Source organism: Ostrea edulis, chromosome 4 (assembly GCF_947568905.1).
Source record: "Ostrea edulis chromosome 4, xbOstEdul1.1, whole genome shotgun sequence".
Classification (NCBI taxonomy): domain Eukaryota; kingdom Metazoa; phylum Mollusca; class Bivalvia; order Ostreida; family Ostreidae; genus Ostrea; species Ostrea edulis.
The window spans coordinates 15,959,936-15,978,607 of NC_079167.1; the positions used below are offsets into that span (position 1 = coordinate 15,959,936).

Sequence of the window (18,672 nt, forward strand, 5' to 3'; positions counted from 1 at the left end):
TGCATCTAAAGTTTTTTCATTGTCATACATGCATGTTGTTGCAATGTGTCAGCTCAAATTTATTCAGGTTCCTTTGAGAATTACCTTCATATGAATGAAAATGACTTTGAGGCAGACACAAATGCAAGGGTGCAGTATAGGACAACCATGTTGATGAAGGAACAGCTGGCCAAAGAAAAGAAAGAAAAAAGGAAAAAGGTACACAATTTTGTTAAAAGTCTGTTGTAAATTAAAAAGAAAAAAAAAAAGAATAATAAGAGAAAAAGAGGAAGCTAAGACAGAAGTAAATATTAGCAAAAATAGTTTATGTTCTGCAATTTTATCAAATTGATTGGTTTTGTAAATTTTCCACTTTCTTTGAAGGTTGACTTTGCCACCATGACAAAGAATTATGAAGATGCTCAAATAGAGACTGGGGCATCATTAGAAATTGACAGTTATAGAACAGCTGAAGCTGCCACTTCAATTACCAAAGATACAGGTAAGAAGGCATGAGTCATGTCATTACCATTACTGCTGTAAGTGACATCACTTCTGAGTCATGTCATTACCATTACTGCTGTAAGTGACATCACTTCTGAGTCATGTCATTACCATTACTACTGTAAGTGACATCACTTCTGAGTCATGTCATTACCATTACTACTGTAACTGACATCACTTCTGAGTCATGTCATTACCATTACTGCTGTAAGTGACATCACTTCTGAGTCATGTCATTACCATTACTGCTGTAAGTGACATCACTTCTGAGTCATGTCATTACCATTACTACTGTAAGTGACATCACTTCTGAGTCATGTCATTACCATTACTACTGTAACTGACATCACTTCTGAGTCATGTCATTACCATTACTGCTGTAAGTGACATCACTTCTGAGTCATGTCATTACCATTACTGCTGTAAGTGACATCACTTCTGCATAGTGTTTCTTTTCAGGGTATCTCACTTATGATTGTGTTCTCTTCTTTACTCTGTCGATGACCCATCACTAATGTCTGAATGAAACTTTTATTCATTAGTTGTGACCCCTCACTAATGTCTGAATGAAACTTTTATTCATTAGTTGGTACACAAAGCTGTTTCCTCTAGCTGCCTTCTTTTTCAAATTCACCAAATCGGCAAGCCCAGTGACTTTTGTGAAAAAAAAAAGCAATGGAGAATAAAAAATTTATACTGAAGATTGGAAAATTAATGTGATAGTTTTATTTCACTATTTTCATGATTTATCATTTTTCCCAGTTACACAGTGTTCTTCATTTTTCTGTTGTTTCAGGAGTGGATCCCATCCAGGAAGCGATAATGGAATACAACAGAAGTCGGCAGGGTAGACCTCTACCCCCAGACATTTATCTGGGACTGAGGTTCGCTGATGCCAATGGACAACCGCCCACTCCCGATGTTCATCAAGGGGTAAGTTACCAATTCTGTGCTATTCTTATATTGCATGGGAATAAAATTTTATTGCATATCTAGGATACCTTCTTCATGTCTTTCTAAGCAAAAAGTCGAGAGGAAAATCTGTGAAGTAGTCAGATTAAATAAAACACCAAAAATGTGACCAGACTGAGTTTTCTTACTACACAAATTCATAATTTTACTGTACTTCCAGTTTGTATATTGCATGGCTTAATACCCTTCCCATCTGTGTCAAAAGTTCTCTATGTGCACCTATTGTAGCATATTCAAAATTTGGTACAATCTGAGCTGATGTACTATTTGGTACAATCTGAGCTGATGTACTATTTGGTACAATCTGAGCTGATGTACTATTTGGTACAATCTGAGCTGATTACTATTTGGTACAATCTGAGCTGATGTACTATTTGGTACAATCTGAGCTGATTACTATTTAGTACAATCTGAGCTGATTACTATTTTATAGTATTAAATATTTAGTACAATCTGAGCTGATTACTATTTTATAGTATTAAAGATTTAGTACTATCTGAGCTGATGTGCTATTTGGTACAATCTGAGACGATTTACTATTTGGTACAATCTAAGCTGATTACTATTTGGTACAATCTGAGCTGATTACTATTTTATAGTATTAAATATTTGGTACAATCTGAGCTGATTACTATTTTATAGTATTAAATATTTGGTACAATTGGAGCTGATGCATTATTTGGCATAGTCATGATTAAGTGCTTGTTCTGTGTTTGATAATGAGTAGAGATTTTCATAATTTAGCAAAACTTGCTTCACTACCAAACCACTAAATTGAATTTCGCTAGAATAAGTACACATAGAGAAACTTTTGAGACATATATGATTTTTTGGTAGCATTCAATTTGTTCATTCTTACTTATACCTATACAAAATTAGTCATGAGAACCGTAATTTAGCAACTTGGCAACATTTGGAATTTACATGAAGATATTAAAGTTCATGAATATTCAAAAGATTCACTGCTTTGAAGTGATGAAACATATTGAAATAACATGCAAATTGTACTTTGTCTTCAGATGATGCATTAACTAAAAATGCATACAGATTATCAGTTATTATTGGGGGTGGGGATGGGTTTTAAAAAAAAAATTCGTATGAAATTGTCTCAATCTTTATTATTTATATATATTTTCCTAATGAATGAATAGTTTATATTTTATTTTACCCAAAAAAAATCCCATTGCACATGAGGAAATGCAATGAACATTGTCTTTAGTTGATATTAATTTTGTAGCCTGTTAAGGAGAGACCCAGTGGAAGATCTTACATTAATGTTGTGGACTTGGATGCCTCAGCTGTTCTGCAAGACCTTGGCAAACTTCCAGAAAAAGAGGAGAAAGCAGGTGATGACCTTGGTCTGGCTCCACAGTCAGTAACCATGACAACAGCCAATGGGCGTAACCTTGAGGAACTTGAGGAATCTATGAGAGTTACCCTACAGCCAGCTCAGCCAGTTGTAGAACGTCCATTTAAGCAGGACTCTGTTACCGTCCGGATGTTTGAATCTCATGCTCCACACCACAACAGGTCAGTAATACATTGTAAGAAAGGAAACTTGATCAGTTCAGACACAGATTTCCATTCGAGATGCTCATTATTGTGATTAATCAGAATTGGATGATGGATAAAATACTCTCTCAATTAAATAACATTTCAAAGAAAACATTTATGAATGTGAAAAAGAAGTGGTCAACATACTGCACATGTAAGCGTGAGCTATGTTATATATGAATTTTGTCACTGTCAGGGTTTCTGTGGCGGTGATGCCAAGAGACAGCGTGGAAGGATCGAGAGGAGCGGTGATTGAGCGACTAAGGGACATGGGCAGACAGATGTCGGCTATAGACAATATGGCTTATAATATTGAGAGAGACTTCCACAACACAAGACTGGTATAATGTCATATGTGGAAGTATAATTTTCATTGTAATCTGATTTAAGACTACATTTAAGGACAGAAAGTGTTTTGAAAATACTTTTGTTGACATGGAAATATCAAGAGTTAAAGGTTGCAGTGTTAGATATGATAGCACTTTGCTTATGTTGTAATGATTTTCCATTCTGGAATGCATCTATTTGATATTTACTACTATAGATGTTGAACACCGTGGATACTCTTGGAAGTGTGGATGAAACCAGACCTCAACCCGGAAAAGTGAAGGAGCCGGTACCAACTCCAAAATCTTCCCGCAAATCTCCTGTTAGGACCCCCAAGTCATCCAGAAGATCTCCCACTCCCAGGACTGGCAGAACCACAGAGAGAACTTTACCCACAACTTCTAGCTTGGAGGAGGGGAAAGAAGGGTAAGAATTCATCTAAAATTTGTTTAAAAGTTTGCATTTGACATGTATATATCTATTGTTAAGGATTTTTCATGGTCAATCTAAATAGGTATAGCAGATTGTATTTTGGTGTGTTGAGAGTACTTTTGTTTGTTACATTTTATGTTTTGTTGACAGTGCATTCTCTTGTTTGTTACATTTTATGTTTTGTTGACAGTGCATTCTCTTGTTTGTTACATTTTATGTTTTGTTGACAGTGCATTCTCTTGTTTGTTACATTTTATGTGTTGTTGACAGTGCATTCTCTTGTTTGTTACATTTTATGTTTTGTTGACAGTGCATTCTCTTGTTTGTTACATTTTATGTTTTGTTGACAGTGCATTCTCTTGTTTGTTACATTTTATGTGTTGTTGACAGTGCATTCTCTTGTTTGTTACATTTTATGTTTTGTTGACAGTGCATTCTCTTGTTTGTTACATTTTATGTTTTGTTGACAGTGCATTCTCTTGTTTGTTACATTTTATGTTTTGTTGACAGTGCATTCTCTTGTTTGTTACATTTTATGTTTTGTTGACAGTGCATTCTCTTGTTTGTTACATTTTATGTGTTGTTGACAGTGCATTCTCTTGTTTGTTACATTTTATGTTTTGTTGACAGTGCATTCTCTTGTTTGTTACATTTTATGTTTTGTTGACAGTGCATTCTCTTGTTTGTTACATTTTATGTGTTGTTGACAGTGCATTCTCTTGTTTGTTACATTTTATGTTTTGTTGACAGTGCTGGTGAGTTGGTGAAGATGTCAGGGCTTAGTGGAATCAGTGATATCATTGGAGAAATGGTGGAGAATGGTGACATTGATCTAGAAGAAGCAGGCTTTACAGAAAATGAGGCCATGAGACTTGCTGATAGAATAAAGACTAGGTATTAGGTTCAGATCATCAAAGTGTTTAACATTTTGCCTATTGTTAAACATTCTAAACATTGTATGTGTACTTGGTGTAGCATATTCAAAATTTAGCACAGTTGTAAGCCACTGACTATTTGGCATAATCATGAATTAATGCTATCAAAGTTAAGCCATGTTTACAATACTATTGGTATCAGAACCTGCAGGCTTAGCCCCCCCCTCCCCCCCCCCCCCCCTCCTTTTTCAAAACTTTTTTATCACTGCATGAAAATCAATGTAAAATTGTCTTAGCATACCCTTTTTAACTATCCCTCCTCTTAAATTGCTTTCATGATATCCTATTTATTACACCCCCTGCAAACAAAGTTTAGGGAGGGGATGGATTGGAATCACCTTGTCTATCTGTTCACCTTTCCACAGACGTAATTTGTCCAGAGCATATCTTTAACACCAATGAACAGATTTGATTAAAACTCTGTATATCTTGTATGGAATTGTGCACCTTCTATTTTATTCCCCATAAAAAATGTGCATCTCATATATTCATCATGATTGGACAATTTTTCTTCATTTGACAGACATTTTTTCAAGTTTATGGACTTTATCATTTTGTTTTAGATTTTGTAATGACTTGTTGTCTCACAGAGACTACTGCATAAGTTTAGGACATAATGGAATCATTCTGTCAGTTTGTCTGTCTGTCTGCAGATATGATTTGTCCAGACATTGTATAAGAGCCTAGTGCATGGATTTCTTTTAATTTGCACTGTTTATTACACCATGTTTATTGATCAATATCAAGGTCAAAGGAATTTGGTGTATTCGGTACCTTCAGATGAAACATGATGATGATAAGCCCCGGGGGGGGGGGTGTATTAGTCGCATTAGAACAATTCTAGTTGAGATTAAGGTATGCTTTCACTTCTAAATGAAATGTGATTTAACATGAAAACGCAAGGTTTCAAATGGTGAAGACGTTGAACTATTATATGATTATTGTCAAACCAAGCCTGAGATGTACACCAATTATTGTGATCTGCGTAACTCCATGACCACATCCTTTGATTATTTCCTGGTATATTTCTGGAGATAGTAAGGCATGAAAAAAATCAGATGTCAAACGATGAACCAGGAGGGGAGGGGGGGGGGATCTAAGATCTAAGCTTGTGACAGCTGGCAATATTGGCTTGGAGTGTACAAGATAATTCCATAATTTATTTACTTTAAGTGAACTCTCTTCACAGAATTTCTACAGAGGTTAATCTTTTATTTATATTATCTTCAGTGTAAGATTGGGATACAGCCAGAAATAACTCTAAAATGCTGCATGTATGGTACTTGGTGATATTTTTGAAAGTATTTGCTGTTAAAAACATGATTTCTGTTCATTCATATCTTGATGCTGATCATGAATTAAAGTAATAGTGACAGCACCAAAACTTTTAAAATATGATTACTGCAATCATAAGTAAATATACAGTAGTTTATACTATTGAGGTGTAACAGTCATGAACATTCTATATGGATCGAGTTAGTACAAAAGTTTGTGTCTGGAATAAGAAATTTCTAAGTGCACATCACATGGTAATTCTTGAAGGTCTGGTAGCCATACATTGATATTCATAGTGAATTATAAGTTTTTTAACTTCTATTTTTCATTAAAAAATATTCTACTGTCTTACTTTGGGAATTTCTTCTGTCACTGTCCAACACTTAACAATCTTCCCAGTGGTCCAATTTGAATCTTCCCAGTGGTCCAATTTGAAGCAAACTTAATTTCATTGCGATTGCTATGATTCAGAATCAACTGTTGGCCAATACCAATCCTGTAGATTCCTTCCCATATAAGAGTTATTAATATTTGTGTTGATTTGTAAGAACATCTCTCACAAAATGAAGTATCTCACATTTATTTATTTATTATTGATTCATTAACATTCAAGTCCTTTGGAGTCTAGCACTCACAATTATTTATGTTTTTACAAATTGAAATGTATTCTACAGAATCTGGTCAGCTTACAAATGCTTCAATTTACATTATGTCCCAAGGCTGTTTGATTGCTGTTGTAAAAATAGATCTGGTGAGCAATTCAGGCCCCAGAGAGTCTCTCATTATGTATATTTATTGCCTTCATTCATTCAGTGCCAGAACTGATCACACAGAAGAAGAGAGGGAACGTATCCGACACAGCCTAGAGATCCTAGAAAAGATGTCCAGAGCCCCAGACAGTAAAGAGGAAGAACAGAGGAGACACGAGGAAAAGGAACAACTGAGGTTATGGATGATCGACAAAAGACACGAGAGAATGGAGGAGTATAAGAGGTACCGAATGGAGCTCCGCGAACACGAGAAGAAGCCGTTTAAACCTGACACTAGTTCCAAGTTTAAGGTAATAATATATCTGCCTATACCTTGTTCTTTTTATACACTGTAGCCATAAGAATGTCTGGTGTTTTACTTGGGTTTTTTTTTACTGATTTTATTGCACAAATATCTTTAAAACTCCTTTGTCATCTGTTAGAAGTGAAATTTAGTGGATTTAAAGCATGTGAAGTAGTGCAGTCAAACAATTGTAAAATTAAAACAACTTAAAGTAAACACTTTGAATTATGCAATGAGTATGAAGTAATAAAAATAAAAATGCCATTAACTTTTATTGTTTAAAATAGGGAACCTTTAAGGTGTCTGACAAAGGTGTATCAGGCAGGGAAAACATGCAGAAAAGGCTGAAAGATGCACAACAATTGCTTGGAGACATCTTAACAGACAAACCTCAACTGCCACCGGAATTACCAGTCAGAGAAAGGAGTCCAAGAAGGAAAAAGTCTAAATCTCCTCCAAGGGAGAGAACTACACTTAAAACCTCCCCAGTTAGAGACCGTAGTCCCAAGGTCAGCAGTTTCCGACCAGTACACAGTCCAAAGGTCAGTGGTACACAGGCAGTGTACAGACAGACCAGTCCAAAGAGGCAGCAGACAGTCAGAATCTCCAGTGAAGTGCAGGAGAGAGAGTATGATGACATCATCTTACAAGACCATGAAGAGATGAAGAAACAGTATAGCATGCAGCCAGTCAGACGAGCAGTTAGTCCCAAAACACCAGGCAGACTCGTGCCCAGACTGAAACTCATAGACTCCGATGATTACATGCAGAGGACTGCAGAAACAACAGGTGAGAAAGTACAAGTATTCGGTAATTTTCTGATGGCAAAGCCTTTGTATCAGCACCATTGAAATTAGGAAAAGTAACAACTTGGCCTCCAGCATTTCAATGAAATAAAAGTAAATAAGAAATAACCAGAATAGAAATTGCCATGTCATCTATGCATTGGTATTTGTAGTGTTTTTATTATTTTATGTGTAATTTTATAAACAAAATTATCTATAAAAAAATCAATCAATACAGATTTGTATTTCAGAAGTTGAATATAGTTAAAATTTGAGGACACTTGACAATTTGAAAGCCTTAGATTTTGTGTTTTTACTGGTATAGCTTTACCCCAAAATAAGACTTATTGACCTACAGTGTATGTAAAACTGAGTTTAAAAAAGAGATATTTTTTATCATACCTGTAGTTTATGACCTCTTCAGCCTAAATTTTATTGTGACTGTAACATGCTACGCTCCATGTGATACTCTTAGCATTTTGATTTCAAATCGTGTTTAACAGAATGAAAATTTTACTCAAATTTTAATAGGTTTGAATAATAATCTGACTGAATTAATTTAATTGTGCCTTATTCACATGGGATTTGGGTTGATAATTTTAGAGAATTGAATGCCTTGGATATAATTCAACAAGTCCATTTATTATGTATAATTTTTTTAATATGATTGTACATTTCTGTTAATGTTTTTTTTTGTGTGTTTCAAGTTTCTCCTGGTTAATGATAATGCATATAGCTAATATTTGTCTAAAATGTACAGCAAGCAGAAATTGTAATCCTGATATTTTTATGTTCTGCAGGAGAAATCTCAGAGTATGCAAGAGCCGTAGAAAACATGGATGCCAGTCAGGATTTCACTGTGAGAGATAGAGAACCAGAAAAGAAGCAAGAACCAGTCAAAGTGTATAAACCAAAATCATTTAAGGACCTTGTGAAACTGCAGAGACCAGAGTTGACTAGGAAAGCTCCAAGGATCCAGGTGTCCAGTGAACAAACATGGGAGGAAGAACCTAGAGAGGTTAAAATGTCAGAGAGAGAATCTGTATCCAAGACAAAGGAACCTGTCAGAAAAATGATGGACAGGGAACCAACTGACAGGAGAACTAGTCAAGATCATCTCACTGTTCAAGGTATTTAGATTATGCAGTTTTTTTTTAATACCCGAAGCTGTGCATTAAAGCCTAAACATTGCAGAAAAGCTTGCATTAGCATTTAATTCGTAAGCATTGCTAGTAATGGAAATTAACATTTCTAGCATTCATCAGCATTTCTAGCATTCTAATTTGGTATTTTTAGCTTTGAAATTCAGCATTTCTACATATGTAGTTTTCAAATTCAGCATTTTCTAACATTTAAGATTATACATGTATATGGAAAATGAAAGATCATATATGCAAAATGAAAAAAAAAGATATCAATGTTATATGAAATATAAACAAAAACATGGTTTAAAAACTGAAACTAGTAAAGTAATAAAGAGCACATTTATATTTCCAGTAGAATTCATAGTAGTTTCGGTAGCATATACTTGCATTGACTAAGATTTGAGACAACAAAGGTGTAGCATTGTAGCTGGATAGGAATAGCAATTCTAGCTTTCAAAATCAGGAAAAAAAGCAGTCAAGAAATCCAGCATTGAATTACTATAAGATATACAACATAGTGCAATGTACAGAGAATGAAAAGAAGCGATGATAATTGGCTCGGTTTAGCTCATGATGGAAGATGAATTTGTATTACAGAACCAAAGAGAAAAGTGTCTCCAAGGAGGGTGAAAACATATGCAGAGAGGCTGAAAGATATGAGAGAAAATCAGCCTAAATTTGGCACGCCCATTGTTCCTCGAGTACATGCTCCGCCAGGTAAACCATGATAGAAAGAACATCATTTCATGTTGAAGGATTGTATAAATTAAGATGATAAAGGAGTTGTGTTCTTCACTAACTGAATATGAAGTATTGTAGAAAGAGACAGTTTTATTATTTACGAAGTATAGTTATTGCTGCATTTGTTTGAAAGGAGGTAAAGGGGAAAATACTCTTGGTTTCTTTTGGACTTAATTATTCTCATGTATAAATCAATGTCAGTTAATGAGAAAATTATGTATGTATCACAGGTAAGACAACAACAGTACCGAAGAAGTCCACCGGCCCCGCCCACAAACCAAAGACCTATGTGGAACAACTACAGCATCTGAACCCCGGAAACAAGACTGGTCAGTGTGTAGAACACAGCTGTTTTGTTTGAAGTGCTTCATGTATCAAGATCCGGGGTTTCTTTTCATTATGAATCATAACATAATTATTTATCTCCTAAACTTTACTCTTAATGATAAGACTTGCTATAGAATTGGCTCATTAAGTGTATAGGTTCTTTACACATGTATCATAAAATCTATTATTCAGACAGATTGAATTTACCGGTACTTGCAAAACTTGGTTAATTACATGTACTATTAAATTCTATTGAAAAAGTTTCATTTCATCAATTTAGCATAAATTATCAAATTCTGTAAGTGGAATATTTGTTTTAAACAATTTAGATACGGTAATTTGAAATTCTAGTGTATACATGTACATGTGTATTGATGTTAACTTCTGTGAATCAAAAGTAATATTGCATCTTTCATCTTACAGGTGTACGAACAAAAGGATTTAGTAAGCCCCAAGGTCACACATTCTTAAAGTCCCACAAACCTCAGCATAAACCCAAGACTTATGTACAGCAACTGAAAAACATACAAGCTCCTTTCAAAGGTAAGAAAACTTGCTTTTACGAAAGAGCATCAACAAATCCCACGCATTGTTTGTAAATGCAGGAAAGTCTCTGTATAGATTACAGTAAAACATGCTTATAGTGAAATGCTAAGGATTTTTATTCATTATTTTAATTTTAATTCATTATTACCATTATTCGTTATATCCAAAAAGAACATGATATGTTTTAAAACTGTAGAGAATGAAAATGACTTCACTCTCAGCATGAATTCATTATAATCTTGTTGGCTGTAACTGTGTTGTACTGTAGGGGGTAATTTATTTTAAGATTTGGCCCTAGGGCCGTGAAACTGAGGCATTAAAAATTTTAAGTTAGAAATATTTGATCAGATCACGATTTTATTAAGGAGAGATATTAGAAGCTCATACTTGGCTTTAATTGATTGCTTATAATCAGACAATGAAGCAAGATCATTTGGTCAAGATCAAGATCACAAAAAAAAATCTTATCAGGTACCATAGGACCAAAAGAAACACAAGAAGCCCATGGGCCACATCGCTCACCTGAGTCACCTTGGTTCATATTTAAAGATTTTTCCTAGATATTCGCATGTAAAACTTTGATCCCAATTGTGGCCCCAACTTACTCCTGGGGGCCATGATTTTTTCAAAATTGGAAGTGGACTATGTCAGGAAACTTTCATGTGAATGTAAACTTTCTGAACCAGTGATTTTTCAGAAGATTTTTAATGATTTCCCTATATATTTGTATGTAAAACTTTGATCCCCTATTGTGGCCTCATCCTATCCTCAGGGGTCATGATTTGAACAAACTTCAATCTGCACTATGTTAGGAAGCTTTCATGAAATTTCCCCTTTCTTGGCACAGTAGTTTTTGAGAAGATTTTTAAAGATTGTCCCTATATATTTCTATGTAAAACTTTGATCCCCCCTTGTGGCCCCATCCTGCCCATGGGGGCCATGATTTTTACAAACATGAATCTGCAATATGTTAGAAAGCTTTCATGCAAATTTCCACTTTCCTGGCCAAGTAGTTTTTGAGAAGAAGATTTTTAAAGATTTTCTCTATATATTTCTATGTAAAACTTTGATCCCCCTTGTGGCCCAATCCTGACCCCGGGGGCCATCATTTTTACAAACATGAATCTGCAAAATGTTAGGACGCTTTCATGCAAATTTCCACTTTCCTGGCCCAGTAGTTTTTGAGAAGAAGATTTTTAAAGATTTTCCCTATATATTTGTATGCAAAACTTTGATCCCTCCTTGTGGCCCCATCCTACCCTCGGGGGCCATGCTTTTAACAAACTTAAATCTGCACTATGTCAGAAAGCTTTCATGTAAATATCAGCTTTTCTGGCTCAGTGGTTCTTGAGAGGAAGATTTTAAAAAAAAATTCCTATATATTTGTATGTAAAACTTTGATTCCCTATTGTGGCCCCATCTGATCCCCTGGGACGATGATTTGAACAAACTTGAATCTGCACTATGTCAGGAAGCTTTCATGTAAATCTCAGCTTTTCTGGCTCAGTGGTTCTTGAGAAGATTTTCCCTGGCTCAGTGGTTCTTGAGAAGAAGATTTTCCCTCTTTCTTAGTTAAATTTCTGGCACCTTGCAGATTTCTTCAGCAGGAAAAGGATGTTACACTTGAGCATGCTCAGTCGCATAAGTATAAAAATACTAGGAGTTATCGTTCTTGCTATAATAATAGTGAAATAATGTGCTCAAATTAACCTAGTTTAACCTGAGTAGATAAACTTTAATATTTCTATGTAAAACTTTGATTCCCTATTGTGGTCCCATCCAACCCCCGAGGGCCATGATTTTAAGAAACTTGAATCTGCACTATGTCAGGAAGCTTTCATGTAACTTTCAGCTTTTTTGGCTCAGTGGTTCTTGAGAAGAGTTCTAAAGATTTTTCCTATCTATTTGTATGTAAAACTTTGATCCCCTATTGTGGCCCCATCCAACCCCCAGGGACCATGATTTGAACAAACTTGAATCTGCACTATGTCAGAAGTTTCCATGTAAATTTCAGCTTTTCTGGCCCAGTGGTTCTTGAAAAGATTTTTAAATGACCCCACCCTAATTTTGCATTTTTGTGATTATCTCCCCTTTGGAAGGGACATGGCCCTTCATTTGAACAAACTTGAAAGCCCTTCACCGAAAGATGCTTGTGGCCAAGTTTGGTTGAGCTAAAAAGAAGCCATAAGTTGCATGGAAACCTTATTGTTATTGGGGTTCTAAAATTTTACCAAGGAAATTCTTTTAAAATCTTCATCTCGAGAATCATATGGATACATTTTGTCCAATTAATATGCAGGTGTCGTGATGTAGTGTTGCATGTTTACACCATGGTAGTAGGAACCAGGTCCACAGTAAGGGTTTTACTTATAGGATTAACTAGGAAAATTCTTTAAAAATCTTCTTCTAAAGAACTACAAAGGCACAATGAATCAAATTAACGTGCAAGTGTCCTCTTGTATTGCAGATTCAAATTTGTTCACATTATGACCAAGTGGGTCTTTGCAGAGCAACAATATTAGTTAGAATTTTTACATAGGAATGTATAGGAAAATTCCTTGAAAATCTTCTCAAGAACCACAAGGGAACAATGTGCCCAATTTATTATGCAAGCATCATGAAGTGTAAATTCAAGTTCAGAACATGCCATACTGTGTGGCAAGGATGGGGCAGTAATTGGTGTGGAATGTTCAACAGGGAAGGGGGGGGGGGGTGAATCTTTATAGGTGAACACTATGGCCCATGGGTCTCTTGTATTCGGGAATTTTTTTTTTTATCATTTCCATGAAATATGCCTTTCTCAATGAACTTTTGAAATGTATTTGTAAATAAAAATTTCCCCTTTTAAAATTGAGCTATTCTACTCTGATGGAAATAGATTTAGTTATAGTACATTTCCTCATGCTAAACATGATATTGGTTTATATTTCATGTACTACACATTCTATCACACCAGCTGTCAGAGACAGAGGAAGGAATGTACTGAAAATTTCCTTTCAAGATTTTCACAATGTATTCATGAGCTATCCTTCTGCCATGCAATATGGACATTTAGATATATGAAAAGTGATTTATCAACCGAAATTCAAATTTTGAATATCAATCTACAATATACATGTACCATTAGAATTAAACACTGAAGCTATTTTAAAGTAGTCTTTCTCAGACTTTGAAACAATATGACACTTGATGTTTCTTGCGATTTCAGAGCTAATGATATTCTGTGTTCATTATTTCTGAAGAACAGCTGCTTTCAGTTATGAAGTAGATAATAAATACACTTAACCTACTTCTAATTAATGTTACACAAACTGTTAATTCTGTTGATGAGGTTGAAGTGACTTTTCTTGTTCAGCACAACCCAAGCCCAAGCGGATGTCAGCAACGAGAAGTCAGGCACGTAGCCGACCTTATGCTGACCCCTACAAAGACAGATGGGATAAAGACTCTGTACTCAGCGATTGGTCTGTGGATGAAGATGTCAAACGTTTGCTCTATGACGAAGACGAAAGCTCAACGGTAAGTGTTAATTGTTTTATTTATAAGTAAAGCCTTGCTGATTTTGTGCGTCATCAGCAGGTGTTGAATGTGTCTTTACCTCTCTGGCAGATTTCTCCTGTGATTCACAAGAAGTTTAATTTTTAGGTCATCAAAGTTGTCAATCTGATTGCTGCTGTTTTTCAAAAAATATAAAAATGTTACTTGTTGGGAGGAAAAAATCTTTAAAAATACACTCATGAAATAAAAAAAAAAGGCTGCTTAATTTGGTAAAGAGTATTCCAGCATCAAGAGGTAAATATTGATTAGATTTGTTTGATCACATCAGTCAAGCTAGAAGACCTACAGTAAAGGTCATTCAAAGATTTGCTTTAGGAATCTTTTTGACTCTTTCTATCAGTTTATAGATATATTGCAAGCATATCCTGAGACACATTGTGAAATAACATTAGTGTGTCTTCTGATAGAGATTCAAAGCTTAAGAGTCACATATGTATAAATGAGCAAGGTGACTCAGGTTACCATTATGATCAATGGGCCTTTTGTTGGATTGCCACTCTTTGTTTAGGGATCAATTTGGACAGAAAAAAAGTTCTAATTGGAGAGATCAAGTTTTAGAATATTGGCATGATTTTTATTATATTCACAATCTAGTACAAATTTTAGTACTAGAAAGTACTAGTAGTTAATATTCATGCAATGACTTAGAGGAGCATTTTAGCCCTTAGGCCTCTTGTAATAACAATGAAATTATACTGATAAGAAATGTTCATTATTTTTATATGTATATCCACATATCTAACTGTAAAGTTACAGTGGCACTAACAGTGGCGCTAAATTTGTAATTCACAAAGCATGAGAATTTTCAAATTAAGAGAGAATTTTAATTTGGACATTTCTAATTTTTTTTTTTAGATGTATGGTCGAACGTCGTATACAGGAGTGTCAATGGACTACACGATGTCAGAAGGTGTCTCAGATTACTATGATGTTGTGATGGATGACGAATATTTAGGCTCTGTGGACATTGATGAGATAGCACAAATAGCCGACGCAGCATCCATCGGCAGTGGAAGTGTGATGAGTGTTATTGACTGGGACGCAGTGGATGATCTCATAGCAGACGTCAAATAATACAAGGGTCAAAGAGCTGATCTCATAGCAGACGTCAAATAACACAAGGGTCAAAGAGCTGATCTCGTATCAGACATCAAATAATACAAGGGTCAAAGAGCTGATTTCATAGCAGACATCAAATAATACAAGGGTCAGAGCTGCTCCTAACTGGGATGTCTTATTTTGTAGCATTTAGAAAAGGGTCACTAAAATCACTGCAGTTTTCCTTAACGAGGCAGTTTTAATAGCATGAATCAAGATGTGAAATTTTTTGTCTAGACTTCAATGTTCCTTTGACATATTGCTGCTAATGAATTTCATATAGAGCAAGGGTGGAGAGCCTGCTGACCTTAGTTCTTTTATATCAAGACTATCAAAATGTTAGTGAGCTAGAATTTTTATAAATGAGCTAGCCTAGAATTTCAAATATTTTTTCTCCTCTCCCAAAACTGTTGTATTCATAATCATGTACAGTGTGATATGAGTGAATATGAATAGAAATGATCTCATATCATTGCTATGAGAAGTAGATAACAAACCAGGTTGTATCCATTTATTTCATTTAGTTAAACATGTAGATACCTGGTACTATGTTTAATTACAGTGTAGTACATGTACTTATCAGCGAAGTAATGGGTGTAAACAGATAGTAGTGATAATGTATAAAACTCACTTTCCGTGTTAACCACCAACATATACTAGTATTTGTAAATAGATCTATGAAAAATCTGTATTTCTGTTTAGTAGGATTTTTATCTATTTGAACTTCCGTCCATTTTTTTAATGATACATCTGTGTGTGATATTCACAGAAAAAATATTTATATTTTGTGATTGTTATATTTGTATGAAAAATGAATACTGTAATAAAGACATAATTCATTGAAATTGTGTAATTCAAGAGTTTAGTAACAGTACAAAATGAGAAATAGATACAAAAGACGTCCATGAATGTTCAAGTGTTTCTTATCAGAAGTGTTTCTTATCAGTTTGAACGTCTCCATAAGAGTGAAAAATTCTTGAGAGGGATGTTAAATGATATTCAATCAATCTTATCAGTTTGTTTTGCATATTAGAAAGGCACAGGCTTTCAACGTTTTAACTATCTATTATAAAAGATATTGTCTTTCTGTAAAAAACAAAACAAAAAACTATGAATAGTTTGTTTACTACAGGGAGAGATGAGGCATTTTTTTTTATTATAGATATTAAAAAACGTGGAGATCTGTGTAAAAGGGGGATTAATCAAATAAGTGTGAATCCACACATCAAGTACCTGTGCTTTTTAGATGAGGGAGATCTATATATAAATTCAGTCCAGTATTAATGTATGATAAATAATCAAATGTTTTCGTGCATGCCTATTTTTAGGAGATGGGTGCATAGTTTCGCTTTCTACTTGCCAGACATTCTGAAATGGGAAGATATAATTACCTTTCGTTTGCCATATTAAAGGTCATGTCAGTTCAGAGCATGCTTGAGCTGTTCATAAATCGATGGGAACATTTTGTAAAATCAATTCTCTTCTAATGAATTTTGGAGAGTAAGGCAGAAAACTATTGCATAAATTATCACGTTTTTTAATGTTAATCACCTCACATACCCAACAAACTTGGCAGTGATTTCTTATATTTCAAATATACAATGTAAATGAAAATATAAATTAAACATTGAAATCCATTTTAATTTCCATAGTTTCTGCTCACTGACCTTTCATTTTGCATGTTCTAAGAAATTTACAGTAAGTTGAGGGTGGGGGGATTAGCTTCAAAGGGTATTTATTACAGAAAAAGAAGTTGGAAATGTAATTTAGCTATCTGAAGAAATATACAGGTATCTAAAGAAATATACAGGTATCTGAAGAAGTATACAGGTATCTGAGGAAGCATACAGGTATCTAAAGAAATATACATACATAGATATGTAACATTCGGCAATTTTCAGAGATATAATCCAACTGCATATTACTTGAAATTGCTACAATTCATAAACTCAAGGACCATGTTGATTTCATGTAAATTTCTTTGGGATTAACAACAAAAAAATAGGAGGAAGTAGAAAATTGCTCTAATAAATCCAAGAGGTAATGTTTCTTTTTGTAAAACTGGCTTTAGTTAATATCTGATTAACTGAAACTTCTGTGATATCCCGCACTTCGAACAAAATTGGAGAATTATTTTAAAATCCAGATGACATGGTAGGACGAGCAAAGTGAACTCGACTTTGTCCTAGAAGAGTCCGAAGAAATGAGTTTGACTCTTACGGAAGCTGATAGGTGCCAGGGTATAGAATTAATATTTATTTAACTGGCGGTCGCCACTTAATTTAACTGGCGACCGCCACTTATTAATTTATATGGCGGCCGCCAGATAATAAGTGGCAGCCGCCACAAAAATTAAGTGGCGGCCGCCAGTTAAATAAAATATTGATTCTATACTCTGGCACCTATCGGCTTCTGTAGACTCTTAATTAAGTTATCTCCCCATTACCTGTACTTGGTCAAGTTGGAAGTTCCACACACACACACACACACACACACACAAAATTGCTGCAAATACTATACCATTTTCAATTTATATGTGAGCTAATTATAAATACTACATTTTCAAGTGCGTTTATTTATGACAAGATAGTTTTAAATGCCGTTTAGATAGATACTCTGTTGCCTAATGATTAAAACCGGAAGAAGGGGGGGGGGGGGGGGGGGTTGGCTTCCACTTTTGAGACTTAGAGCATAGTACCGTAAACGAGTTATTTAAACATTTTAAGAACCACTGGGCTAGATAAACAGGCATTTACATGAAAGCTTCCTGGCATAGTGCAGATTCAAGTCTGTTCAAATCATAGCCCTCAGAGGTAGGTTTGGGGCCAAAACGGGATCAAAGATTTACATGGGAATAAATGAAGAAAATCTTTAAAAATCTTCTTCTCCAGAACCAATGGTCCAGAAGAGCTGACATTTACATGAAAACTTCCTGACATACTGCAGATTCAAGTTTGTTCAAATCATGGCCTCCGGGGTAGGTTGGGGCCACAATAGGGGATCAAAGTTTTACATAGAAATAAATAGGGAAAATCTTTAAACATCAGTCTTCTTAATCTCAAGAACCATTGAGCCAAAGAAGTTGACATTTACATTATAAAAGCTTTCTGACATAGTGCAGATTCAAGTTAAATCCGCCACTGATGCCTCCAAGTGCATAAGTACTTGATTAAAAATAAAACCTATATCTTCATTGTATGTTCTCGGAACTCTATAGAACAGAGTTGATAAGAAGGAACAGCTGCACGTAAATTAAATCTATTTTTCAGAAACTAGCTACTTAAATCCGCCACTGATGCCTCCAAGTGCATAAGTACTTGATTAAAAATAAAACCTATATCTTCATTGTATGTTCTCGGAACTCTATAGAACAGAGTTGATAAGAAGGAACAGCTGCACGTAAATTAAATCTATTTTTCAGAAACTAGCTACCACTGACTT

The 18,672-nt window shown here is 34.9% G+C and overlaps 1 protein-coding gene across 1 annotated transcript in view; it reads left to right on the forward strand.

Annotated features, from left to right (window-relative positions):
* Positions 1-16,076, forward strand: part of LOC125669757 (ciliogenesis and planar polarity effector 1-like) — a 68,787-nt gene extending 52,711 nt beyond the window's left edge. Inside the window, exons 29-43 of the mRNA XM_048904488.2 lie at positions 68-198; positions 364-481; positions 1,280-1,416; positions 2,693-2,985; positions 3,206-3,350; positions 3,554-3,762; positions 4,519-4,662; positions 6,792-7,038; positions 7,319-7,820; positions 8,617-8,946; positions 9,559-9,678; positions 9,933-10,031; positions 10,453-10,572; positions 13,931-14,094; positions 14,989-16,076. Of these exons, the coding sequence (XP_048760445.2) occupies positions 68-198; positions 364-481; positions 1,280-1,416; positions 2,693-2,985; positions 3,206-3,350; positions 3,554-3,762; positions 4,519-4,662; positions 6,792-7,038; positions 7,319-7,820; positions 8,617-8,946; positions 9,559-9,678; positions 9,933-10,031; positions 10,453-10,572; positions 13,931-14,094; positions 14,989-15,207 (2,978 nt within the window). The 3' untranslated portion in view covers positions 15,208-16,076. The remainder of the gene's footprint in view (positions 1-67; positions 199-363; positions 482-1,279; positions 1,417-2,692; positions 2,986-3,205; positions 3,351-3,553; positions 3,763-4,518; positions 4,663-6,791; positions 7,039-7,318; positions 7,821-8,616; positions 8,947-9,558; positions 9,679-9,932; positions 10,032-10,452; positions 10,573-13,930; positions 14,095-14,988) is intronic.
* The last annotated feature ends 2,596 nt before the right edge of the window (positions 16,077-18,672 follow it).